Genomic DNA, 27,984 nt, shown 5'->3' with positions numbered 1-27,984 from the left:
CACTTGATTTTCATGCCACATGCGAAATGATCTTCAGTGTAACTACTACCCAACACTGGGAAGTTACTCAGAATATGTGGTCCTTCTGAGCAGCCAGCATCAAGATGGCATTCTGTGAGGTTTTCCTTTCAACCCAGGTTTTTCTTTGCTAATACCTCAGGCTTCTTTTTTAAAATAGCCTAAGATTCCAACCAGTTGAGCTATTGCCACCTTCACATTAAACTTTAATAAGCTAAGCTTTTTAAGCCACATAAAAATTTCATCAAGCATTTCTCAACCTTAGGGGAAACGGAAAGAGGAAAAAAGGTCAGAACATCACTTTCTACAAAGGATCGTCTGGAGAGGGATGCTTTGAAAGGAGCTGCAACAAATGCTAGGGAACAAGTGCCCGCTGTGCCCGCTGCGGCCTGTGCCGGATGGTGAGCTTCTACTCCTTCATCACGTGCAGGACCTACCGAGGGCGTTAATTAAAGCACACTCATCAAGTACCAGGCTCCTAGGACTACCGAGAGTTTTTCAAAGGCCTTTGGATGTGCCTCATTTAGTTCTAATATTATCATTGGACTTCTGATTAAAATGTTTTCAGAAGAACTCCTGATTGTCCTACCTTTGGTGTCCCATATGATATATTATAATAAAATTATTTATTATTCATATGGTATTTAATAATAATAAATCCAAATCTTCAATTTCTTTTTAAGCTAGCACAGACTACCATTCCTGATAAAGAGGAAGGCCTGTCTACGGCTTTGGCCTTGAGTCGATGCCAGCGCTGAGGTCTCTAGTTTCCTTTCTGCCCCACGGATTCCCAACCCTGTGCTGCACAAGTCTTCAGCCCGGAACTACCTACAGGAACAGCCACAGCCAAGAGAAGCCTGATACCCGGAAGAGTGGACTTATATCAGGAAACCTCCAGAGCAGTGTCTGCTCCATTTTAGTCAGGTGCCAAAGAGAAAATTGTGCTCATCCTCCCTGCCTGGCACTGCTCTCACTCAGTGGGAAGGACAGTGATCTCCCGACCCTGGCTGCCACACGAGCAGGCTGAATGCACTGGTCGGACATCTCTAGTACGTACCCCATTGGCACAACACACATATTCTTCTGCATACATAAAACACAAGATTAAACTACACCTTTGGTCATAAGCAAGTCGAAAAATTAGAAAGAACTAAAACCAGAATTTCTCTGATCATAACACAAGCAAATCAAGCACCATTAGCTCTACCCCACAGCAGACTCTAAATTGGAAACGAGGCAGTTCTTAATACACAGGTCGAAGAAGTGTTAAGTGAAAAAATATTCCAGGCTGACTGAGCATGCTGGTGCATGCTATCATCCCAGCACATGGGGGGCCTGAGGCAGGAGAACACACAACTGAATGAAAGCATGTGCCGAAACCAGTTAGGGAGAGCTAAAACAGTGCAGAGAGAAATGTATAGCACAAAATGTGTGCATTACAAGAGAAACCACTTCAGTCAAATGACCTGTTGACTTGATCTAAAATGTAATGCTTTAAACATTTAAAGAAAATCTTTGTGTGATAAAGAGCTTTTTTACAATTGATACCAAACATACAGTTTCAAGGAAAAATTCATATTAAACTTTACCAAAATTAGAAAATCCTTAACAATTTGTTTTTCAAGACTATTAAAGTGACTGAATAGACAAACTGGGAAGAAAATATTTTAAAGCACATTATCAGACATAGCAAATATCATATCTAAATACATAAAGAGTCTAAAAACTCAATGGTAAGGAGTGGTTAAGAGCACTGGCTGCTCTTCCAGAGAACCTGGGTTCAATTCCTAGCATCCATACGGTGGTTCACAACTGCCTGTATCTCCAGCCCCAGGATATCTAACACTCTCCCTATTTTCCAAGGTGACTGTATGCAAGTGGTGCACAGAGACAAGGATTTAAAATCCTCAACAGTAAAAGACAAAGAATTCAGGAAGAAAACAGGGAAGAGACTCAAGACATTTCACTGAAGCACTTGAAAATATGCTCAGGGTAGGGAGATGGCTGTCAGCATGGTGCCTGCTATACAAGTATGAAGACATGAAACTACATTTCTGTACCCACAAACTTGGGTGCAGTGGACATAATACACACACACACACACACACACACACACACACACATACACACACACACACACAGATGCTCATATAGGTGACAATGGGAGAAATGCACACTATAATCACAAAAGAAGTGTTATTCTATCAAATCATGTCAAGATGTGGAGAAACTGGAACAGCCACACACTGGAAAAGGGCACACTTTAAAAACAGCAACAACAACAACAAACCTGAATTAAACATTTATTTATTCAGTATTATACTTTTATTCTAGGAAAATGAAAACTCATGGTCAGACAAAAACCAGTACATGAACATCATAGCTAATTTATTAGACTCCCTAGCTGAAAATTATTCAGCTATCCTTCAATAAGTGAATAGCTAAGTAAATTATAGTACATCCATACCGTGGAATAGTACTCAGCAATAAAAAGAAAATTACTTATGTGTACAGCTTGGAAGGACTTCAAGGGAACTCTGCTGAACAAAGAAGAAACACAGCTCTCCAGGTGAAGTACACTCTGTCTATTCAACACTCTTGAAATGGCACTAGATGAAGATTAAGTTAGTGGTGCTGAACGGTTAGGGGAAGGGAGAGTCTCTGGCTATGAGAGAATATTGGACCCTTTCCTTACCAAAAAACAAACAAACAAACAAACCTGTCCTACAGCTTTTGTGCTGAGTACATGAATCTGCATGTAATGGAGTTGAACAGAAGCACACATGTCCATGAGCACATATTAAACAGGACAGCTCTAAAGACATCAGTGGGCCCAGTACAGCCATGGATCTGTGCTGTGATATTCACTACTGTTGGGCAAGATGCAACCACTTGGGAAATGGATCTCTATTGCTTCAATAAATAAGAGCAAGGTTACCACTACCCTAATACTAAAAGGAGCTGGTGATGCTGACAAAATGCAAACAACCTTGACCGAAACCACAAGACACAGGACACAGACCTGTGCTCTTCTGAGATGCCAGTATCAGGAAGCAGTAAAGAGACAGCACAACTAAATGTAACACACATTCTGGCCTAACTAATCTGGGGTTTTTGTTGCCCTTAAGGATACTTCTAAGCAGTTCTGGAGAACCTGAGAGAGCCGATAGGTCAGGAAATGTACTGAAAGGACATTCATTTACTGACTTTGATAGTTACAGTGTGATTATGTAGAACAACATTTTCTTTCATTTCTTTTTCTTTTTAAAACTGAGATAGAATATGGCCTGGAACGCCTGCGTAGTCCAACTGGCCTCAAAACCCCGAGTGCAGGTATTACAGGGTACAGCACCATACTTGGCATGTTTTTATCTTGTTGTTGTTGGTCTTGTTTTTAAATATATGACATAAACAAGTATTATCACAAGATCCTCATGGATTACGGCTGGCTAGAGTACTGGTTAGCTCACCTGGTTCCTGTCCCGAGCATTTGTGTACCTGATCTTCTGAATGAAGTAGAATATGAGCCACGCTGAAGAAATAATCATCAAAACAATAAAGGAGATTGACACGAAGACTAGAGAGCCACGGCTGAAGTTCTTTGGCGGCATTCGAGTTCCAACAGCTATTGTCATTTGTACAGAGATGTTTTTCTCCAGATAACTCAAAATATCCTTACCCCTCAATTCTGTTATCATGACAGCAATAATATCTCCCGTGCCTGTAATGTAAAACAAATACACAGACTAAAGTGACATCTGAAATTCATAGACACATCAAATAAATATACACATATGCTCCATAGAGAAATTACCATAATTTTCACTAAGGTTTATAGATTCCAGTTCAACTGACATGAGGCTGCAGCTGTGTAAACTGACAGGCATGAGAACATGTACAGTGCTCCAAACAGGTAACGCATAAAGCAACTGTGGTGTTAACAATGCACAAACTGCCTTACCGGTGCATTAGAAGCACTGTGAAAGCAGCCACCTGTGACTAAATCAGGTTAAGTCTTCAGTAGAAAACCTTTCTATAGCAATCAATCTGGAAAGTTCTGACAGAGAAGCACTGTCATTTACAGTCTGAACAGGTGGTCCTTGCACTACTCATCCTCACACGCACTGCTGAGCAAGGACTGCTCTAAGAAACAGAAAGAAGGGTACTTCTTAGGGCACACACTTGGCTATGGAGTGACAAGTGCCGAACGGCAACATCTTTTACCAACAACCTTTGAAACTAACTTTGGTCTTCTGTCTACAGTAAAGCTCCTTCCAGGGCACTTCTGGAGCTCAAACGCAACAATTTTCCCACCCAGTTTGGAGCCAGCATCTCACATTGCCTCGGCTAGCCTCAGACTTGAGTTTTATGTTAGTTTTCCACCTTGTTTAACCATGCCCAGCGCACTCAAATCCTCTAGGCAGGCCCAAGTTTCAACTTTCTGGACTACTACCCATAATGATACCTAAAACCTTCAGTTCCTAAAAGCTGTTCAGAGTTCTGCCCACAGGCACAACTTTTATAAGTTAATTACAAGGATGGTTCAGTTGTGTTTTCAAGTCCTTTTCTCACATGGCTTCAAGGGCCTGTTTTAAGTCAGAGTGAGCAGCTACTCACCAAGGTCACTTTTGTGAGTATGAAGGAGGATTGTGCATCCAAACACAAAATACCCTCTCAAAACAGCAAGCAGAGACCCCAGACCTGACCTTTTGAAGGCTCTGTCAACAAATATTAGAAACACTTGTTTTGATTTCTTGTTACCTTTAGCAGTCAAGATGAGACACAACAGAAACTCAGTAACAGAAGTTTTGAAAAAAATATAGCTCAATGGAATATATATTTGCATAATACTGTATTCAAAACGGTTTATTCACTTTATTAGAGTAGTAGTTTACCAGTTTATTTTTGCTTAAAAAATCTATAAACAAAAAGGAGACAACAAAATTAAAACTAGCATTATTAAGTTAACATCTGCCTCTGGTGAGTGAGTTAAAAAGAATCATAAAAGAATGCTAAACCAGTTTAAATTTCCATTTAGAAACCTTAAGTTTGTGCTTTTACAATGTTGATCAACAGGCATGATCTGTGGTGTTAAGATACCAGGTATGGCTATAAAGTAACTGAGACGGATCCCACAAACGACATATGACAATCAGTCTCATTGCTTTATAATCACACCAAGTACAATTGGTTTTAGAAATCAGTTCTGAGGCTCCCTCTTGAAGACTCAAGCTGGAAGTGGGGAGAGCTGCACAGGTAGCCAAGGCAACCAATCCAGTAATTTCCTTAACCGAACACTAAATGGGCGCGTCAACTAATCTCAACAGGAAGCTGTTTGGGAAAGAAAAATTTAATTAGTTCAACACTTGTCAATATTCACTGTTAGGAGGACAAGAGTGAATAGATCTCACTGTAGCTTTATCATCCTAGCAAAAAGAGGAGACTGGGCAATGTTGCCAAAGGAGACTGAAAATGATCAAATAAAAAAGTACAGCAGCACATCTGATATTAGTGAAGGCAGTGATCTCTTACAGAAGGTGATGAAGCAAACTACAAACCCTCCTAGGAAAAAAGTTTCTTTCTCCCCAACATCTAGAGCTGGGCTGGGTTCAAAGAGCCTAACAAGATGGCTCAGACATTTACAAATGGGGATGGGACTAAAGAGATGGCTAAGAGCACTGGTTGATCTTGCAGAGGACGAGGTTTGGTTCCCAGCATCAATATGGCAGCTCATAACTACTGTAACTCCAATTCTAGAGGGAACAGACACTCTCTTCTGGCCTTCGAGGGCTCTGTACACATGGTGCACATAGACTCATGCAGGTATACACACACACACACACACACACACACACACAATAAAAAAGTAAATAAACCTTAAAAACAAAACAAAAAACTCTTGGGAGAGTTGGTGCAGATTCAGGAGGGATGATGACAACAGAGGAAACTTAACCCTCAGGATAAAACTAGGATTAGAGTAGCAGTAGCTGGTAGGAGAGAGGGGTTAATTAGACTGAAGTAATGGAAACATTAAACAGATACAAAGAATGTGACCAGATCACCCCTATGCCTGTGTTCTGAAACACCAAGACATGGCTTTGGAGTTCAACAATCATGCAGCTATGTGTTCCTTTTCTACTGCTGTGGTTAAACATCATAGCCAACATAACGTATACAAGGAGGGGCTTGTTTGGCTTATAGTTCCATCATGGTGGGGAAGAATGGCAGCAAACTGTAGGTAGGAACTGGATGCCAAGAACTCACACCTTTTTAAAAACACTGTTAATTTCAATTATGTGTTTATGTGTGTAGCTTTGTGCATGCAAGTTATAGTTGCCTGTGGAGACCAGGAGTCACAGACCCCCTGGAAGGGGGGATACGGGCAGTTGTGAGAGACCTGTTGTGGGTGCTGGGAATTGAACTCAGGTTCTCTCCATGAGCAGAAGAATGCCCTGGAAACCTCTGAGTCATCTCTCCAGTCTCACATCTTGAACCATAAGCACTAAGCTGAGAGAACAGCAGTAAATTTTGGGAATCTTTAAACTTTCAAAGCTGGACTCTACTAATACACTCCTCTTCCAACAAGGCCACACCTCCAACACATCCCCAAATGATACCATGCACCTGAGACCAAGTGTTCAAATACGGGCACCTATGGAAGATTTTCTCACTCACACCACCATAGCTAGTATTAATTCTTAGAGATGGCAGTGAAATAAAGAATATTATGAGTATTATTATAATCCCAGCACTCTGGAGGCAGAGGCAGGTAGATCTCTGTGAGTTGGAGGCTAGCCTGGTCTATAGAGCGAGTTCCAGGACAGTCAGGGCCACACAGAGAAACCGTGTCTTGAAAAACAACAACAACAAAAAGTTATTACTTAACCTCATGTTTATATGTATATGCGTGTGTATCTACCTGTCACTGACTCCCTGGAACTGGTGTTACAGGTGACTGTGAACTGTCCCATATGAGTTCTGAGAACCGAACTCTTTGAGAGAACAGTAAGCACTCACAACTACTGGACCATCTTGCTAGCCTGCCAATTTATTCTTTAATAGGAATTTATGTTGTTTTAGTAACTTAGCATGGCTACTTAAATTTGCAATTCTTCCCTGTAATTCTTCCCTTTTTATTCTGAGAATTTTCTTTTCTTTTTTTCTTCATAATTTACTTATTTTTATTCTATGTGTATTGGTATTATGCCTGCATATACAGACGTTCGTGTGTGAGAGTGCCTGGAACTGGAGTTATAGACAGTTGGGAGCTACCATGTGGGTGCTGGGAATTGAACTCTGGTCTTCAGGAAGAGTAGCCAATGCTCTTAACTGCTGAGCTATCTCCCCAGCCCCAGTATTTTAGGAATTTTCAAATGGAACAGTTTCCATAGTATGGGAGCTTTCAGATAATCTTTGTTTAGATTTGCAAACAGGAAACACTTCTGCCTTTCTACACGAATTTTTTTTTTTTTTTTTTTTGCTGGACCAACTGAGAGCAGATTGTAACCAATAGGACATTTCAATCTTTAATAATTCAACAGTTCTCCTAAGAACAAGGTTACTTCAGATGCACACAATTTATTAATTATATTAAACTTTTACTTCTGATAAAATGTATTTAGTGTTTAATATACTTCGTATTCAGCTATTCTGACTCAGCCTAACAATTCAACCAAGGGCTATGGACCCTGTACCTGGTTGTCTTGTCTCATTAGTTTTCTGAAGGGCTCTAGCATGCCCATGGCACTGCCAGGCCTTGCCTTTTCCCTCCCTCTCTCCTGTAAACCACAGATTATATCCCTAAAGCTAGGCATAAAGGCCTATTCCCTCATTTGGACATTTTCTCATGTAGACTCATTCCTGAGGCTATAAAGGTCCACCAATCAAAACCCCCATGTTAATAACATGACCAACAAACCTTATCACTACATCCTAGCCCACTGTAACACAGCCCCCACTTTTTCTCTTCTCAAAAATTACACCTGCAAAGTCACTTGCTGCTGTTTTTCTGCCTAAGTTAGAGAGCAACCATTTTTACCTTTACTATCAGCTTAATAAGGGATTTCTCTGTGAAAATGGTGTTTGTGTGTGGTTTGTGCCTAATCTGGGCTCTGGGAGGGAGCCCAGCACTGTGAGGGAGTTCCCTTCATTTCCTTTGATCTAAAATAGTATCTTAGTCATTTTTAGTTCACTGTTCATGATACTGACTTTAAAATAAAACCCACAGATTTTATTTATTTGTTTGTTTATTTTGTGTGTGAGTGTGCACGTGCTCATGTACCATGATGCATTTGGGGTCAGAGGAAAACTTACAGGAGTTAGTTCTCTCCTTCCACCAAGTGGGCTCCAGGGACTGAATCTAGGTTGTCCAGGTTGGTGGGAAGTGTCTTTATTTGCCTAGTCACCTTGCCAGTCCTGCTTTTGTTTTTCAAGACTTGGTATTACACAGTCCAGGCTGGCCTCAAAACTTGCTATAGCTGAAGACAACCCTGTGCTCCGGATATTCCTGTCCTCACCTCAAGTAAGGGGGCAATAGCTGTGAACCACCAAGTTGCAAGATGCTGCCCTTTTTGAAAATGCCTTTCTATCTGGAGTCACTGGCTCCGTTCCTGATGGATGTTTTCTTATTGTTGTTAGGAGAGCTATGAGGTAATCTCTTCCTTCCTCTCCTCCCTCCCTCTCCAGGGAATCACCTCAGGAAGCAAAGGGTGTTTTCATTATTGATGGCAAACTTTATGACTTGAATAACTAATACCTGCCAGATTTCATTATAAATAAATGTATTTCTATTAATTAATAAGCAATCTGTACAGTAATACTTTATCATCCTGTGAATAGTTAGAGCCTCAAAAAGCTTTTACTCAATGCTCTCAGTATCCATTGATGAAATAATTACTATAATGGCATCTACAAAACTGTTATTTTCTAATCTCCAGAAGTGATTCTGTCATCAGAACCATTAACAATATTTTCTATTCATCTTTATCCCCATGAAAACAGAATGAAGCTGGGCCTGGTGCTATATCATTGTAATCACAGCTCTCAGGAGGCAGAGGCAAGAGGATAGCAAGTTCATAGGAAGCCTAGTTAAGTCAACGAAACAGTCTCTAAATGAATAAAATAAAAAAGGAGAGCTAAGGTGTGGCTCAGTGGGTAGAGTGCTTGCCTACTATGCACAAAGCCCAAGGTTTGATCCCCAGCACGACACAAAATCAAGCATGATGGCACATGTAACCCCATACTTAGGAGGTGGAAAAGTCAGAAATTCAAGGTCATCCTCAGTTACATAGCAATTTTGAGGCCATACTGAATACATAATACTCTGTCTCTAAAAGCAATGATAAAATAATTAAAAAGAGGCTGGGTAGCCAGGTGTGGTGGCGCAAGCCTTTAATCCCAGCACTCGGGAGGCAGAGGCAGGCGGATTTCTGAGTTTGAGGCCAGCCTGGTCTACAAAGTGAGTTCCAGGACAGCCAGGGCTATACAGAGAAACCCTGTCTTGAAAAAACAAACAAACAAACAAACAAAAAAAGAGGCTGGGTAAGGTGGCTCATGCTTATAATCGCAGCTTTGGGGAAGCTGAGGCAGGAGGATTTCATTGAATTCCAGGACAATCTGAGCTACAGAGTAAGACACTGTCTGAAAAACAACAAACACAATAAGAAAAGTAAAAGGAATTGGGGGCACAGCTCAGTGGCAGTGGGTTAGTGCAGCAAGTGTAAGGCTCTAAGTGTAAGGTCAATCCCCTGTACCAAGCTACCACCACAGGTCACAGAGCTGCTGGGGTCGTCTGTCTTTCAGAAAACAAGCAAGCAAGCAAGCAACCCAACACAGCACTGACTACCAGATATTCTATATTTCAATGAAAAAGGCTGAGTGGGAAAATATAATGCCACTGTAATCATGCTTACAATAAAATCAACTTTGAGGTGCCAAATTAGGAACCTTAGACGTAGCCTCTTTTGGGGCTCTGGACTCAGAAGGTCTAAGATTCAAATTGGTGCAAACTGCTCAATGAGGAGTGAAGACCCTGGGGACATCGATGGGATCAAAGTAAACTGACATGGAAGCAGCTGAAGTGGAATCAGCAATGTCAGCATTATAACATCCACCCAACCCACAAAAATCTCATGGCACCAACTGAGGACTGGACTCTCCTGCTCACCATGAGACCACAGGGAGCCGACTGCGGCTGCTATCAACTGAAGACTGGACTCTCCTGCTCACCATGAGACCACAGGGAGCCGACTGTGGCTGCTATCAACTGAGGACTGGACTCTCCTGCTCACCATGAGACCACAGGGAGCCCACTGCGGCTGCAATCAAGTGAGGCCTTACACATTGATGGTCATTAGAATACTGGACTAGGTTATCTTCAAAAAGAGCAAGGGTCTACTAAATCCATGTTCTGTTACTCTTCTGAAGAGAAACTCTTCAATCTCACACACGTGAAGCTAAGGGACAATATACAGTGCTGGATAGTTTTAGGTCAACTTGACACAAGCTGTAGTCATCTGAGAGGAGGGAATCTCAATTGAGAAAATGTTTCCAGAAGATTGGTCTGCCAGCAATCCTGTAAGGTATTTTCTTAAAGACTGATGTGGGAGGGCCCAGGCCATTATGGATGGGTCCACCCCTAGGCTGATGGTCCTGGGTTCTATAAGAAAGCAGGCTGAGCAAGCCAAGAGTGCAAGCCAGTGAGCAACACTCTTCTATGGCCTCTGCATCAATCAGCTCCTGCCTCCACATTTCTGCCATGGTGGAGTTCTTGCCCCAACTTTCTTCAATGGTGAGCAGTAATATGGAAGTGGAAAGCAAGTCAGGCTTTTCTTCCCCCAGTTGTTTTACAGCCATGGTGCTCATCACAGCAATAGAAACCCTAGACGGTGAGTATTTAGGTGCAACTTTCCCCTTCTCACACTACCTCTTGGTTGGGAGCTCACTTGGAAATCTTGTTCTAGACCTTTCTTTGTCATAAAAAGAAAAGAAAAGAAAAGAAAAGAAAAGAAAAGAAAAGAAAAGAAAAGAAAAGAAAAAAGAGAGAGAGAGAGACACTAGGAATAAAGAGCTATATAAATCTCAGTTTCTGGCTGAAAGTTTGGAGTGGTTATCCACTTCCAACAGATTCTAAGTACCCTACAAATTATACCAGTCCTTTCAAAGTAACCAGCTTTAGTCATAAGTCATTAGTATAAAGGAAGTCTTCTTTACCCAACTAAGGACTTCCAAATGTCCATCCACGGCTAAATGTCTTCCATGACTCTGGGTTCTGTACTTACGAAAAGCAGCACCAAGAAAATTATATTTCATCTACTGATTGTACAAATACCATTAGCTGTTAAGGTGCAACATCGTATATCATGATTTATGGACATATAAATCACGAAGTGGCACTAACTGGAACATTCCAATTTCAGGCTATGCATTCCAAAATCAATGAAAACTCCTTTTCCACATGATAGTCTTTCAATTATTCAAAAACATTTTCCTGGAGTCCTTTTTCTGACATTTTCTCCCCATAGGAACTATTCCTAGAACTCTCAAATCATTCCCTCTGAGTTCCAGACTGGCAGGGCTACATAAGTGAGACCCTGTCTCAAAACAAAGCAAGATGACAAAACCCTCAAAAAAGCTCTAATGTGGGTATACAGCACACTTTCCACCCACTCAGCTGCCAGTGGACGTCTGGACTGACTGTGTAGTGAGCCACTGTGACCGCTGTGAAGTAGCATGCTGACTTAGATCCCCTCAGATACACTCACAGGAGTGGTACAACTGGATCATATGGCACTTCTAGTTTTAGTTTTTAAAGAACTGCTCTGCTGATTTCCATAGTGGCTGGACATATCTGCATCTCCACTGGTGTACCATAAAGGTTCCTTGTCATTCTACCTACTACAGGAAACTCACCAGCACTTGTTTATTCAGTTTCAGGGTGGCGGGGGTGTGTGTGTGAGATGGACTCTCAATGTAATTTTCATATATATTTTCCAACTCACTAATTTAAAAAAACAAACTTTCAGAAAAGTTGTATCTATTTATTTAGAACCTAAAATCTTTGAGGGTGAGTTGGTGGCCTGATGCCTCGCCTCATTGTTCCATACACACACACATACATACATACATACATACATACATACATACATACATACACACATACATACATATATACTTTTCCTATAATTAATCTCAATCTCTGTCTGTCTGTCTGTCTGTCTCTCTCTCTCTCTCACACACACACACAAGAGATGGAGGAGAGGGAAACAACCCCTTCAAATTAAGCATGATTCTGAATGGATAAATTATATCATGTCACTTCAGAATCCTTTTCATATCGCCCCAGTTTCCCCAGAAAGGTTCTTTGTAGTCATGTAGACCACAGTTGTCTAAAGTGCTTAGCCATCAGGTTTTTTAAGAGTCTGTCAGTTTCAAACAGTCCCTCTGTCTTTGCTTGCTGGTGATGACCTTGAGAGCTTGCAGCTCGGCTGCTCTATAGAAGACTTCATTTCCTCGCAGCGAGGCCCAGGTCCCGCTCCTCTGGCAGGAACAACACATAAGCCGTCCTGTGCTTCCCACTGCCAGATGGTGCAGGCCTGATCCATCCATTACTGCTGTTTGCTTTGATCATCGGTCAAGTGACGTCCCCCAGACATCTGAACCATGAAGCTACTCTTTTCCCCTGTGTCATCAGTAAATATTCTGTGAGGAAGCACTTTGAGACCAGGCAAATACTCCACTTATCATGAAATTTCCATTTTCTTTTGCCTTTTATGAGTATGGAGTCATAGGTTAAAATAGTTACTATTAATGTTCATTCTGACATTCAAATTTCAAGTATGCTCATTAAGAGAAACAATTTACAGTTTTTCCATCTTGTTCTTTTCTGGACAGCTGTATTTTAAGTATCTTGCTAAAAGAAAATGCTAAAAATGAAGATACTATCTTTAATGTCAAGAGTATCATAAGGTTACTACTTCCTCACACTAGATTATGCTCACAAGGGCACGGCTAGGTGTTTTCCTAGTAATCCGGCACAAATTAGCCAATAATAATGACCTCCCAAAATTAAGAGTCCAAGGATTTCTCCATTTGAACTCTTCCTTAAACCAGACACCTTCACAAACCTTTGTTACTGATTTTAAAAAATCCAATTTGCATGTCATCTTAATACCTTCTTATTTATTATTTGTGTTTCAAGATTCTATCTCCCTAGTGTTGTGTCCTTTTCAAGTAAAACTTCTACACTTATGCTTTGTTATAACTGTCTTATAAAATACTTTTAAGTAGGTGGAGGAGAGTGGCCTACAGGCTAGCTTTCACACCAGGCATCAGAACACTATACATCTGTTAGTCTTCTAACCTGTGACACAAAATAGATTTCTATTTTGTGTGTAAATGTAGGGGTGTGCATGCATATATGTATGGTTGTCTTCCTCTACCACTCTCTACTTTTTAAAAATCATCTAATTTATTAGCGTTTGAGGATATCCATATGTCACTGAATACATATGGAGTTGAATTTAGGTTATGACGAGCACTTTACCTGCTGAGCTATCTCACAGGGCCTCTGGCTGACTCTGGGGCTCACCAACTTTGTTAGGCTGACGAGCCAATAAGCTCCAGGGATCTGCCTGTCTCCACAGCCTTAGTGCATAGACCACAGTGCCTGGCTCTCTACAAGTGCTGCGGGTCTGAACTCAGGCCCTGCTACTTCTAACAGCAGCCACTTCACCTCCTGAGCCATCTCCTCAACCCCATGAAATCTATTTCTAAACCAGCATTCCAAACCTACGTGGGTTCCTAATTCAATTTTATCTTCTTCTTCTTCTTCTGTGGTCAGTGGGAAAAAAGATAAAGCACAAGACAGACAAAAAAAGCACATCAAGTGATGGACTCAGACAAGAAGGGAAATAGATCAGGTTGTACTCAAATACCAGAAACTTATAAGGGATTCTCCATCTACTTAAGATATGTAAATTAAGGAAAAGTTAAAAACCCATTGGGAAGTTTTAAAATGGATTTACTACATTTATTTTATGAAGTCGTTATTTAAACTATTGCTTTAGGGGAAAAATGGCTTAGCAGATAAAGGCTGCTCTCTTCCAACTCTTAGAGCACTTACTCTGTGCGGTTCTCAAGCACCTGGGACTCCAGCAAGCAGGGAATCTGGCTCTCTTCTGGCCTCCACCAGCATCAGTACAGATGTGGCATACACTTAGAGACACAGGCATACAAATAAAAACAGATCTTAGGGACAAAAAACCTATTTGTTCCAGTGTTTCAGGTTTACATTTCTTAATTTTATTTTTGGGTCTGGGGAGCAGAGACAGAGATTCTATGTAGCTCTGATATCCTGGAATTCACTATGCAGACCAGACTAGCTTTGAATTCAGACATCTGCCTGCCTCTGCCTCTTCAGTGCAGAGTTAAAAGTGTGTGTTACTATACATAGCATTTTTTAATGTTTTAAGAAATATATGTGCACTTCATAGAAAATATAGGAGCAATATTAGAAATATAGACAAACGTGAACATTCAATTTAAACTTTGCCTGTCATAGCAGTGCAGTTAAAACTATAGGCTCAATATTTTCTGAGGTAATTAGACCCATATTCAGGGAGAAGTTAAAAAACAAACAGACAAATAAAAACAAATCAAACTCCTTAAGTGCTAATACAGCAGCATGACTGTATTCTTCATTCCCGTTCATGGTAAGTGGCCCAAATTACTGCTCTGTAATGGTATTTTTGCAGTATATTTGTGACTGTTTTAAACTAATTTTTGTATGTTTCTGTATTCAAAGTCAGTTTTCTGTATTTTATAAAGTATGTTTTCTACTGTTAATAAGTAGTATTCCCCAAGAACTTGATAGAAGAAGAGCTAGCCAACTGCTTCTGTCCTAGAGATGTAAAACTGCTACTGACATGGGGATTAGAAAAACCACTATTTGGTTAGGAATGTCCACACATTCCTAACGACATAAAGACCTATATAGATTCCAATTAGACAATGATCTGATAAGATTTCATTCAGACCACTAAAGAGGGGCAGTAAAGTCTACATAAAAATAAACCCTAGTCTTAGTTTTCAGACAAATGTGTTTTATTTCTACTACCCAAGCCCGTACCTCCCTTATACCACCACATACATCCACAGGCCACACAACACAGAGCTCCTCCTGCTAACTGGAGTTAACAAGTAAAACCACATATTGAACAGTCTTTCCTGTTACTGATCTTACAGTGACACATCTCCCCTGCACTGGGACGATGTCCTTCAACCACCAGATGAAGGGCGTTCCCAAAGAGAAGACCATCAGCAAGCTCTAGAAACATGGCCAAGGCAAGAAAAACAGTGCTTCACTTAAAATGTGGAATTTTAAGATCTGTTTTAAGCAATATGAGTAGAAAAGTCAACTATCAAAACTAAACAGGTCAATGGAATCAAAGCTACATGGTTACTCTGTTCAAAGCACACTGCTCACTGATATACAGAAGAGGAAGGAAAGAAAAAATCCCAGAGACTCAGGGTCCTTTCCATACTGCCAGTCGATTAGGAATGGGGCAGCATGACAGAAGAGGGACAGTGCTGTCAGGAACAAAGGCAGTCTCTGAAGATGGCAAGGCCTGAACTGTAAACTTGCCAAGGAAAGGCACCTGTCTCTCTGTTCTTGGCCGTCAGTTCATGTCAGTTTATCTTGTGTGGCAACGAGAAGCATCGATGTGATGCTGAAGTGAAGCTGAAGTCAGATGACAAACAAACAAGAGTGGGCTCCACATGGATCCCAGTGTCCGTCCCTCAAGAATCTGAGCTACAGGTCTAGGGGAAGAAGGAGTCCGGGCATTAATATCTTTATGATTTTATAGTTGCACCACAAATAATTCTGACACAAGGTCCTTGAAAAGAAGTGCTGCCTCCCTACAGCGTGAGAATGGCGTCTGGCAAGGGCTAGAGCAGACTGCCTTGTCTGGGAGATGGAGAGCAAGGAATCACTAGAGGAAGACCACAATCTGAAGACTCATCATCAAGAAATGCCTCCTTGAAAGAATGGGAGCCAGAGGGCTTCAGATGCTCTGTACATACATTTGTTCTACTTCACCGCACTACTCAGAGGTTAATAGGCTTCTGGTCTAGGTCACAAGACTGAAATACATACCCTTTTTATAACCAAATTTCAACTGGTATCAGTCAGGTCTTTTGCCTGGGCTCTCCTAATACTCTTCCTCATAGCATTTCATTTACCTTGTGGAACTGTGTTTTGTGGGTCTTGTTTTTGCCACGCAAGGCCTACCCAATACTTCTTTTAGGATTTTCCAAGTACTCAAGTATTAGATGCTAGGGAAGAAGCCAGGCACTCTATGTGGGCTGCTCAGCTCCCTTGCTGAAGAGAGGCTTTACACCTATGGAGAACACCACATACCAGCTGGGGCAACGCCGTATACAATAAATGGTATCAACCTCACTGACTTAGAGAGCACTACCTCCCTTTTTTCAAAATCCCCACGCACTGTTACTGAATAATAGTTGTTGCTTTTGGCATACTCTGCCTGTAATTACCTCGCCCATCCCTCCATGGCCAGCCACTCTGGTTACGTCAACCTCTGTTCCTATCCATACCCATCTTTAGCCCAGACTTAAAGCCACTTTTGCTTTGCTCTTTTCCATACAGATCCTTTGCTTTGGAGGCACCTACTGCCTAGGGTACTTTTCCTCAAACATTTGGGCTTCTGCACAAAAGTCATTTTTATCAAGGGAACCACTCAGATCCCTTCAACTTAAAGCCTTCTTGAAATCATAATTCAATGTTTATTTTCTATGCTTGACTGAAGTCTGTAAAAAGATGTGCCATGTGTGCTGTCTTAGTCAGGGTTTCTATTCCTGCACAAACATCATGACCAAGAAGCAGTTGGATCTCATGGAGGCATTTCCTCAACCGAAGCTCCTTTCTCTGTGATAACTCCAGCTGTGTCAAGTTGACACAAAACTAGCCAGTACATGTGCCAAGTTTATATGTACAGGTCTGATAAAAGCACACAAAAAAGATCTAATTAACAAGGCTTCTTTTAGCTGGCTCAACCTAGTTTTCTCCCATTTATTCTCAGACTCCCTCCACAACAGTCACTGTCTGCACCGGCTAGCTCCTTTTTCTCTGGTAACATCTTAAATCATCTTAACTATTTAGAGCCCGGCACAATGAAGCCTTCTCAGTCAAGCCTTCTGATAAGTCCTTACATTTCATGGTCAGAAGCCTTATGTCTAAAGGTCCCCTCATCGTGAAATGTCACACATATGTGTCTCTCCAATGGTGGACATGTGCTTCAGGAAAATACTCAGAATCCTACAGTGTATTTCACAGAATGCTCAATATATAGTCTACAACTTCATATCATGAATACAGTTTAAAAATAATTAGCTGTATAGAAAATCGTGTCAGAAAAACAAGGAAAGAGATGCTTAGGAATAAAATAAGTACCAACCTCAAACTTAAAGAAATAAATGCATTAATTCATAATTTTGTAAGAGATGCTGTCATCGGAGGCACAAAAGTTGTATAACTTTAAAAAACCCATTACATCAATAAATTTCACATTCACTCTAATGGGTAGACTTTTTTCAGGCAGACATTTTTCAGGTGTTTTACAAACAAATATATAAAGAGTTAATTGTCCAAACTCACAAGCCTTGTAATAAGATTCAAACTCTAATATTCAAACTCCATGTCAAAATTTTTCACAACTTTAAAGATGTTCCATCATTTGATAGAAACCTAATTTTGTTTCTACAACCAATGTGACAAAGTTTAAGTCTATAACAAACTTTTAGAAATGTGTGTGTGTGTGTGTGTGTGTGTGTGTGTGTATGAGAGAGAGAGAGAGAGAGAGAATGAATGAATGAATGAATGAATGAATGAATATGTGTCAGTGTACAAGAGTGCAGGCGTGCAGGCATTCAGGGCAGGGCAGATGCGAAGGTTAGAGCACTAGAGAGACAGGCCCTCTCCTGTTCACTGCTGCCTACATCAGGCTATCTGGCCCATGAGCTCCTAAGTCATGGTGCCCTGCTTTTATGTGGGTTCTGGAGATCTGAACTCAGGTTATCAGGCTTGTTACATGAGCACTTTACCCACTGAGCAATGACAAACTCTTAGCCCTCAGCCCATGATAAACTCTGGGATACGATTCTGAGACTAGAACAAAACAGAAGAGGCTGCAACAGCTATAAAAATGGAGATCTGTAAGCTGGACAAAGACCACTGTCTTGTTTTTCTGACAGTGAATATGTAACAAATGGCATACCTACTAAGAACAGGCTGGGACAAAGAATTTATTCTGTTTGGGAAAACAGGAAACAATGAGCAACAGCCTAGGAGTTCAAAGAAAGCAGGGCAAAAGCTCTTCTGGAGAAAGTACCTAGAAGCCTCCCCACATGCAGAGATGAGCCTCCTTACAGATAATTCCAAAATAAAATGGCATATTATTGTCAAATCTTTAAAAATGTAAAATTATGCTGCAGAAATCTTTTCAATGGATAGATTTAGTCTACTGCTTTTTATTAAGACACTACCGATGCCTTTTATCTAAATAATCACATAACTTTTGTTTAAATATCACACTAATAATCTTATAGTTTTAACTTTTGGCTTCTATCTGACCAGAAAGCAGATTCCGGATCTATGGCTGCTCTTTCAGTTTAGCCCTCAGAGGCACCCGGTGCAGAGCACACTTCTCTCCTTACACCTGTCCACTTAAGCACTGGTTCTATCCTTACAGACTCGTAATTTCTACTCTGAACATTTAAAATGGAAATACAAGTATTGAGACTATCTCATGAACAATCAATGGTGTATCAAAGTAAGAGTAATTGAAGAAACAGAATTGTTTCAGTTAAAGAATCTTATTTTGTCAACTGTCCCCAGTTACGTCTTTTAAAGCAAAAGGAAGCAGACTAAGTATTCCTGTGACTGCATTCTCTTTTAATGAGTTTGCTTTGCTTTGTCTCATGTTCCCCAGTAGAATAAAATGACAAGTTCTTGGCTGAAGTTTATTTTATGTTGTTTATCTTTAGTCTGCATTTAAAAATATTTTAATCAAATAATTTACATTGTGTACATATAATTATATATTTATTTTTATATAATACATTTTAATTTTAATTATATATTAAACACTATTATAGTATTTATTATAATCTAATTTTATATATTATTTTTCTTGTTTTTTTTTTTTTTTTGAGATAGAGTTTCTCTGGGGAGCCTTGGCTGTCCTGGAACTTACTTTGTAGACCAGGCTGGCCTCAAACTCGGAGATCCTCCTGTCTTTGCCTCCTGAGTGCTGGGATTAAAGTCATGTGCCACTATGACACCAAGCTTATCTTTCTATCTTCCTTCCTTCCTTCCTTTCTTCCTTTCTTTTTAGGTTAAAAAAAAGTATGTGCTTGTATATGGGTATGCTCACATGAGTACAGGTATATACAGAAGCTAGGGGGCTGGGCTGGAGAGATGGTTCAGTGGTTAAGAGCACTGACTGCTCTACCAGAGGTCCTGAATTCAATTTCCAGCAACCACGTGGTGGCTCACAGCCATCTATAATGGGATCCAGTGCCCTCTTCTGGTGTGTCTCAAGACAGAAACAGTAAACTCACATAATAAATAAATCTTAAAAAGAGGCTAGGGGCTGGATGTCCTCTGGATCTACAGGCACAGCCAGTAAATTCAGTGAGCCACTGAGCCATCTCTCCAGCCCAGATTTGCTTTTTATAAGTGCACAATTTAGTAAGTTTAAAGAGATGTACAACCATCACCACAATCCAACTTGAAAAAATTTCTATCATGCCCAGAAAGCTCTCCCACACTCAATTAATTGTCTCCTTCATGTTTATTAATCCTGCTTTCCATGTCTCTAAATCTGATTTCTTAGATATTTTATATAAATTGGAACTAGGCAATAGTTGGCTTTTATGTCTGGCTTCTGAGGTTTATCCATGTATCTGTAGGGTTTTGAGACAAGGTCTCACTTTGTAGCCCAGGTTGGTCTGAAACTCAACATATAGCCTAGTCTGATCCCTAACTCACAGCAATCTTTCTGCAGCCCGGTTAATCCCATTTAGTTGATAAACTGAATTTTACTCTATGGACATATATTGTTTTGGTTTTTTTTCTACTCATGAGTTGTTAGGTATTCAGGTTGTTTCAAGTTTGGTTATTGGAAATACTCTACTAAGACATTTAAATGTACATCTCTGTGGACATTTCCCCTCTTGTTCACTTTTATTTTTCCTGCTTCTCTTGTAATGGCTCTCTTATAAAGGGAGAAGACAGCTTGCTCATATGGTAAATCTGCACTTAACTTGAGAGAAACTGGTTTCCAAACCTGTGCTGCATTCCCAACAACAGGAACATTTACCGCAGTGGGTGTGAAACTATCTTATTGTTTAGATTGCACTTTTTCTAATGACTAATAAAATGTCTAGTCACTAAATCCTTTATCCACTGTACTATTAGGTTTACCTTCCGACTGATTTATGAGGTCTCTCTCAGTGGGACTGACATATTTCTAGACACAGTGTGGTGCATCTTGCTACTTCTGCCCTTATGTATACCTCCATTTTGTGTGCTTTAGAGAAGTTGTAATTCCTTTGGAATTCACCAAACTCTATTATCTGAACCTTTTTATTTCTGCTGTTACTACAATCGATGATAAAGAATAAATGGATGTTGTGAGTAATGCAGATGAGAAATCTGCACCACCTGACAAACCTCCAGCTCTTCACCTATGTGTGTGTGTGTGCGCGTGTGTGCGTGCATGCCTGTGATTATGCAGGCACATGGGTGTAGGAGATCAGGAATCTTTCTCTACTGCTTTCCACCTTCCTGCCTTCAGTCTCACTGAACCAGAAGTTTGTTGTTTCAGCTAGGCTGGCTGGCCACCTAGCTCTTGGAATCTACCTGTTGAACACCCATCATGTGGAAGGTGAGAATCTGCTCCCTCTAGCTGTTCTCTAATCTCCACACACACATACAAATAAATAAGTATAACAAAACAAAACAAAACAAAAACAAGGGTGTTTCTCTAAAAAAAAAAGGCAATCTCTTAAGAAAGACATTATACTATAAAATCTTCAGGGATGTAAAACTAACTAAACCCCAGGCTCATGAAACTAAATAGATATTAGTAAACTTTGATCTTACCCCTCTTTAGCAGGCTCTTAGCAGTTTCAGTCTTCCGTTCTGTAAAACTAGGACTTCCCTAAATATGTGTGTGTGTGTATATGGGATCTCTTGGAGTTAAGAGTTACAGGTAGTTGTGAGTCATCTGACACAGGTGCTTATAAACAAATTTAGGGCTTCTGCAAGAATACCGAATGTTCCTAAGAACCTACAGCAAAGTGGTGGGCTCATACATGCATGCATGCATGCATACATACATACATACATACATAATGTAAATGCTCAATAAATTGCAACTATTGTTATACAAACAATTATCCTAAATGCTTCTCATAAGAAATGAAGAAGTGGTATCTCACTGCTGTATGTATTCATCACTGAGGCAGCTTCAGCATTTATGCTAATGTCATAGAAAGACTCCTTCCTGGAGAGGTAATTCTTGAGAACCCAAAGCAGTCTGGGAAAAGGGTCCCGTATCAAGTACATGATAACTAAAGTCATCATACAAAAGTAGAAGAGCAAAACTACTGTGAGCTCCATCCTGAGCAGCCAGGAGGGAGCTTTACAGACTGCTTTGGTCACTATTAAAGAAAAACCACAGGAAAAAAAGACATGGATCTCCACAAGTGACAATACCAAAGTTAGTGCGATCACAGAATTACATCGAAGATTATGACTTCACCAAAGGTAGAAGAATGCTCAAAGTAGTAATTTCAAGAAAGAAAGAGAAATCTAAAGCCCCTTTTCCTGTTTACCTGGATGAGTCATGGTGACCGGCTCCTCTTTGGATTTATTATTGTAGATGACTACAGCAACCGCATTGTGAAAAGCAGCCCGTGATATTTTCTCTTTAAAGGTGCAATTTCCTCTTTGTAGCAAGGCGATCCACTGTTTGATATTAGGAGGGACAAAGAACCGTGTTTGAGGATCACAGCCCAGATGATCAGCAACTAGACAACAGAAAGAAAAGCACATTAAAGATAAGTCAATAAATCTTTATTGAAGTGTCCTTCTGTTCCCTGAATACTACGCACATCCGAAGCTCACTGCAGCAGGGCTGTATGGATTTCCACAAAGGGCAACACAATGCATCTGATTAATGTTTGGAGAAAGAAGAGACTCCACAAGGTTTTCACTTGTACTGCAAATAAAACAATGGGGATTTATTTTTTTACTTTACAGATTGATAAAATAAAAAAGGGAGTAGAAACCAGGATAGATACAAAGAGAAGACAAGACAAACACAGACACGGAGGTGACAGTTTGCCCTGCCTTCTAGTTTATTCATCTGCACTTCCAACTTTAAGCACATGGCTGCCGCCACTACCACTAGGATGAAACAGATAATTTTGCTTGGAGTAAGTTAAGAGGCCAAAGTAATTCAGCTACCAACCAAGTAATCACACTGAAACACAAACATGGCAAACAAACTTCCTAACAGATGCCAAAGGAAATCACAAAATTAAAATTTGAGCCTATATTTAATAGTGAAAACAATGTGAATAATAAACACCATTCTAATTTATATTTACTGGAAAAATAACTCCACAAATCTACATTAAGAAATATAACATAGGTTACAGGTAAACACCAAGACTATCCACTGGTCCTACAAACTACATAACCACAGTTCTAGATTTTTGGAGAGACTTTGTTCCAAATATAAACACATTTGCGTTGGTCAAACTAAGTTCCTTGATCTTTGATCCTACACATTTGGTACTTTCTGCAAAACTACAAAGGAGCCCTCGCTTCTCCTGCCCATTTAGAACAAGTCAAAATGAGAGAAAAGGGTGATCTATAAGGAGAAATGTGAGCTATGAAAAGCCACCAAAGGCAGGGAAGCAAGCAGGGACATGGAGCAGGGGGTGGAGAGCAGAGGGCAGGCAACCCCCGCCCCCCGTCACCCATCATGTCTGTCCTGTGTGTGCTATGAACAAAAAAGGAAGAGACCACACAGAGCAAGCACACTGACACCAAACGGTAACTTCACAGGTAAACCAATCATGACTCAGTATTGAGTGCTAGTAATAACGTAAAACCATAATATATAGAGAACAGTAGTAGGAAAATGTTTTTCTTTAAGCATGTTGCCAAGCAAAAGAAACCAGATGGTTATAGTATTTGTCTACTAAAAAATAAAGATGTCACTAGTATGAAAAGTAACACCTACCACTCCCATTTAAATTTTGTTCCTCAATTTTTTTCTTATGGGGGGGGGGAGGAAAGGAGGAAGGAAAGGAGGGAGAGAAAGAGAGAAAGGAGAAGGGTCACAATAAAAACATTTTCTATGAAAGGACTTTAGATATGTAGAAAGTAGGAGGTACATGTTTCTACAATGCGTTATGATAGGTACTGCCTACAATTTCTGCTGCTTAACACACTACACCTTCATTAATGAAATAAAGTGGTATGTGCGAGTGTGTGGAAAGGGAGGATAACACAGTCCATGTAAATTGCCAGGGATGTAACTCATTTGAATAACACATGTAAGGTCCTGGGTTCTAGTCCCAGCATCAGAGAAAACTTAAACTGAAAAAAAGCCTGTCACACAATGTTCCTCAACTAGTGACAGAGACAGCCATTACATTATGAAGCTTTAAAATCCAGGGCAGGCTGTCTACCTTCCAGCAGTACCTGCTACACAGATAATTATGCAATTACGCTGTTCTAAAATACAAGCACTGAAAAGGTGTGTTAATAACTCATGTAAATATTAGAAAATTATCCAACACTATATTAAATGGAGTAACCAAAAAGAGAGAGAGAGGGAGAGAGAGGGGGGGGAGAGAGAGAGAGAGAGGGAGAGAGAGAGGGAGAAACAAAAACAGGGTTTTAAGTGTTTCATTTGATATTTTTCAAAATGAACTGGCAGAAAATGCAAATTAAGGAATGTCCAAAGGATGCCAAGAGGCGGTGGCACACACCTTTAATACCAGCACTCGGGAGGCAGGCAGAGAAACCCTGTCTCAAAAACAAATAATCAAAACAAAACAAACAAAACAACAGCAAGAGAGTATCCAAAAGGATCTGCACATTTGTTCCATACAAAACTTAAATTTTCTGTGACGTCCTTTCTCTCTGTGGCTCCACATAGGTTTACAACGCAGTCAAGAGGAAACGTGATTACTGCATCAGCAATACCAGGGGGACAAAGTCTAAACCAACTACTGACGCTGAGCAGCTGACAGGTTTCTTCATCTCGGATTTTTAATTTTTACAAAACTGAACTTATTTGCTGGTGGTGAGAGAACATCCCTAGTTTTCTCAGGCTACAAAAGAACAGCAAAGGTATGCCCAACAAAATCCAGCAAGCCTACTGCAGACAACTGTGAAATTCTACAGGAGTCCCCACCCACTAAGAACAGATTCTAGAACAACTGCTGGATCCAAATGAACTCTAACAATAAATAGACTGTATATGTTTACTCCTACTCCATAGAATTCACTCAAATGCAAATGGTTCCAAAAGCATTTACATCAGTAAGAATGCAATGTATAACTACAAGAATGAGACATGTGGGCTCCTGTTTCAGGAAGCAGTATTTATTATTCAGGAGAAGAAAATGAGGTTTCACAACCACTTAATACTGTAGTGTATGTATCCTACCTCATTATTCCTTCTAATTATAAAAATAAATGAACAATGAAATGGTATTGATAGCTCTGAACAGCTGCCCATTGTGATTAAGTGGTTCTACTGCAGATTTAATGCCATTTGTTTGTATTTAAACAATTTATTTTGTGAAAACATATTGAAGCATGGATTATCTATGTAATTATGAACTATTAAAATATGTCATTAGCAATTTTGTTCAAATTCAGAACCACTTTACTTTCACGTTCTTCAAATTTCTTAAGAGAGAACTGCCTAATTTCTTTGCATTCATTAGTTGCAGAACTGAGCAAACAAATCATAATGAAAATCTGAAATTACAGACATTACAAAATATTACACTATATAAGAACTTAAGGCCTGGGGATAGCACAGCAGTAAAGTGTTTGCCTAGCATGTGTTGAAGGCCTGCTATAAAGCCTCAGCACTATAAAAAATAGTAAGAAAAACCCAAAGTCTTAAATTTTGTTCCCTGTATACATTTTCCTGTTGAATGCAGAAACAATAACGAGGCTTTCATTTCCTTCTTGATAAGCACCAAACAAATATGGGATCCTCACCTTGATGAACTTTTTATGAATGTGTGTGCATGTCCATGTGCATGTGCGAAGTGTGTGCGTGTGCATATGGAGGCCAGAGGACACCCTCAGGTGTGAACACTCAGGAACAGTTTTCATCTTCTTTGAGACGGGCTCACGATTAGGCTAGACTGGCTGGTCAGTAAAGTCCCAAGGATCTGCCTGACTTCACCTCCAGTTCCGGGATTACAAATACATCCTATTATGCCTGGCATTTTTAAAGTGGATTCTGGGGATCCAACTCAGGTCCTCTTGCTTGCAAGGCAAGTACTTTACCAATTAAGCCACCTTCCCAGCTTCACAAGTACATTTTATAACTTACGGACTCAGAAGCAAAACAAATATCAAAGAAAAAAAATGTGATAACCACTATTCTTAAAATTTATAGTCCTTGGCAGGAGAAATGGCTCAGTGGTTAAGAGCACTTGACTGTTGTGCAGGACTAAGGTTCAATTCCTAGCACACAGATATTGGCTCACAGCCTTGGAACTCCAGTTCCAAGGGTTCTGAACTTCTCTTCTATAATGCTTGTGTACAAGGCATGTATGTGGTGCACAGACATACATGCAGGAAGAACTCCTGCATAGATAAAATTTGAAAACTAAAATAATATTAATAATAAATAAAAAAGAAAGAACTTATGGAACCTCTAAGCTCACTGAGGTGTATGATTGACACAGTATCAGCACAATGAGAAAACACTAGGAAGCAGAGTGTTTAGAAAGGCAGGAAAGGAAAAGAACATATGGTACAGGGTCAGTGAAAGGTAAACAGAACCCTTGAAAAGTTGTCCAAGCAGAAAGGATGGGCATGGAAATATCTAAAATACGGGCTGGGCTGGGGCTGGGGCTTCGGCTGAAGAATCCTTGCTAGTATGCCTGAGGCCTTAGGACTGATTCCTAATAGTAAAACAACACAGTGAACCTTAGATCTACCAGAAAGTGGAGTACAAATTTAAGGTGACAGAGTTCTAGAAAGATTTTATTTGGAATGGGAGAAGGAAAATATTCCAGTATGAAGAAAAATGTAAATATTTAAGGATTTTACTTTATTCGTATTATTTGTGGTGCTGGAGATCTAACCTGGGCATGTCAGGTCAAGTGTTTTACCACTGACCAGTACTTCTGCCCTAGAGATATAAATATTTTCCAGGCTGTAGAGCAGTGCGCTGGCTGCTCATCACTTGCTGACAAGCCTGATGACCTCAGCTCGATCCCCAGACTATACACAGTTCAAGTAGAGGATCGCTCGGTTTCCACCGCTGGCCTGAATCCCACATGTATACTATGTCACACACTAGTCAACACAGACACAAACATAAGATAAATGAAGTATTAAATAAGCAATGCAAAATTTTAAGGTTACTCATCTGAACTAATGGATAAAAATCCATTCTCACATTCTACTAGTCTGAAACTTGGCACATGATTAATGTAACAGAATTTTACCTAATAAAAGTCAAGTTTCTCACACATGGAGCAGTTACCCTGTTCTGTGTGGGTTAATGGTTCCCTCCCAAGCCACAAGAACCTTCAATTTGCTGTGAACCTCTTGGGGTGAGGGTGGTACAGAAGCAAGAACCCAGCCAAGTGCTTTTCTGCTGGTACGGTTAAAACAGGTTATAGGCTGCTCTAGGCTCACAGGGCCTCTTACTTTTAGCCTGTGTGTCTTATTTCCTCTTCCTAAAATGCTAATCACACCACACCCTTGGCCAACCACTTTCTGAGCTTTTGAATTCTGCTTAAAATGTCTTCTCCAGCATGCTTTCCTTCTTCCAGAGACTGATTTGGGTAGACTTTAAAGTTGCCATGGTACCCTAGAACTGCATCCCTTTTGGCATTCATTGTACTGTATCAGTAACTGGCTGTTTATTTTTGGCTCTTTTCTTTTAGAAGGTGAGATCCAGCATCTCCTCCAATATGTCTGGCACATGGAAAACACTTGACTGATCTGATGTAAGGAGGGACTAGGGAATGTAGTTTTGTCTCCTGTAGTTTTGTCATCTCCTGGCCAAGGGTAAAGCCCTAGCTTCATTTCTTAGTTAAAAAATAAAAGTAAAAAACATACTTATAAAAGAAGAGTGATCAAGTGAAATTAAAAAAAAAAGGACACTAAAAAGTTTGTGTTAAATATCTTTTTTTGGCATATGTTTATACGATAGCAACTGTATTCACATGGGATTAGGTAGACACAAATGTGTACATGTGAAGGCCTGGGGCTGATGGCCAGCATCTCCTTGGATCACTCTCCATCTTCCATGCCAAGACAGGATCCCGCTCCTGCCATGCCACCCAGCTTTCCCTCGGCAGTAGGGATCCCAACAGTGGTCCTCATGTTTGTGCAGCACGCATTCCACCTGGGGAGCTATCGCCCTAGTCTCTGTGTCAGTGGTCTTTGATGGTTCATGTTTTATGAGTTGATTCCTATAAACAGGTAAGATTAAACACACCAGGGTTGAAGGCTTTCATTGGCAGAAGTGTTCTGATTGGTTTCCCTTTTCTAGTCTGAAAGATTATAATCTCTTTAGTCTACAAATTTCCTCTTTCTAACTTTTCTCTTTCCTTGTATTGATTGAAAAGTTCTAGCCTTTATGACTTAAAAACAGA

At 40.2% G+C, this 27,984-nt stretch overlaps 1 protein-coding gene and 1 non-coding gene across 4 annotated transcripts in view; both read right to left on the bottom strand.

Annotated features, from left to right (window-relative positions):
- Rnf130 (ring finger protein 130) overlaps positions 1–27,984 on the bottom strand; it is a 100,389-nt gene that overhangs the window by 50,810 nt on the left and 21,595 nt on the right. For all 3 annotated transcript variants that reach the window (NM_001290750.1, NM_021540.4, NM_001290749.1), the window contains exons 2-3: positions 21,940–22,134; positions 3,489–3,739 (exon numbers count right to left, since the gene is read on the bottom strand). In NM_001290750.1, the coding sequence (NP_001277679.1) occupies positions 3,489–3,739; positions 21,940–22,134 (446 nt within the window). The remainder of the gene's footprint in view (positions 1–3,488; positions 3,740–21,939; positions 22,135–27,984) is intronic.
- Positions 5,111–5,208, bottom strand: Mir340 (microRNA 340). The gene has a single exon (NR_029769.1). It is a non-coding gene; the product is annotated as a microRNA 340 (primary transcript).

This window comes from Mus musculus, chromosome 11 (genome assembly GCF_000001635.26).
Source record: "Mus musculus strain C57BL/6J chromosome 11, GRCm38.p6 C57BL/6J".
NCBI lineage: Eukaryota > Metazoa > Chordata > Mammalia > Rodentia > Muridae > Mus > Mus musculus.
Note: the sequence above shows the minus strand (reverse complement) of the source record. Positions and strands in the feature narration are given on the sequence as shown.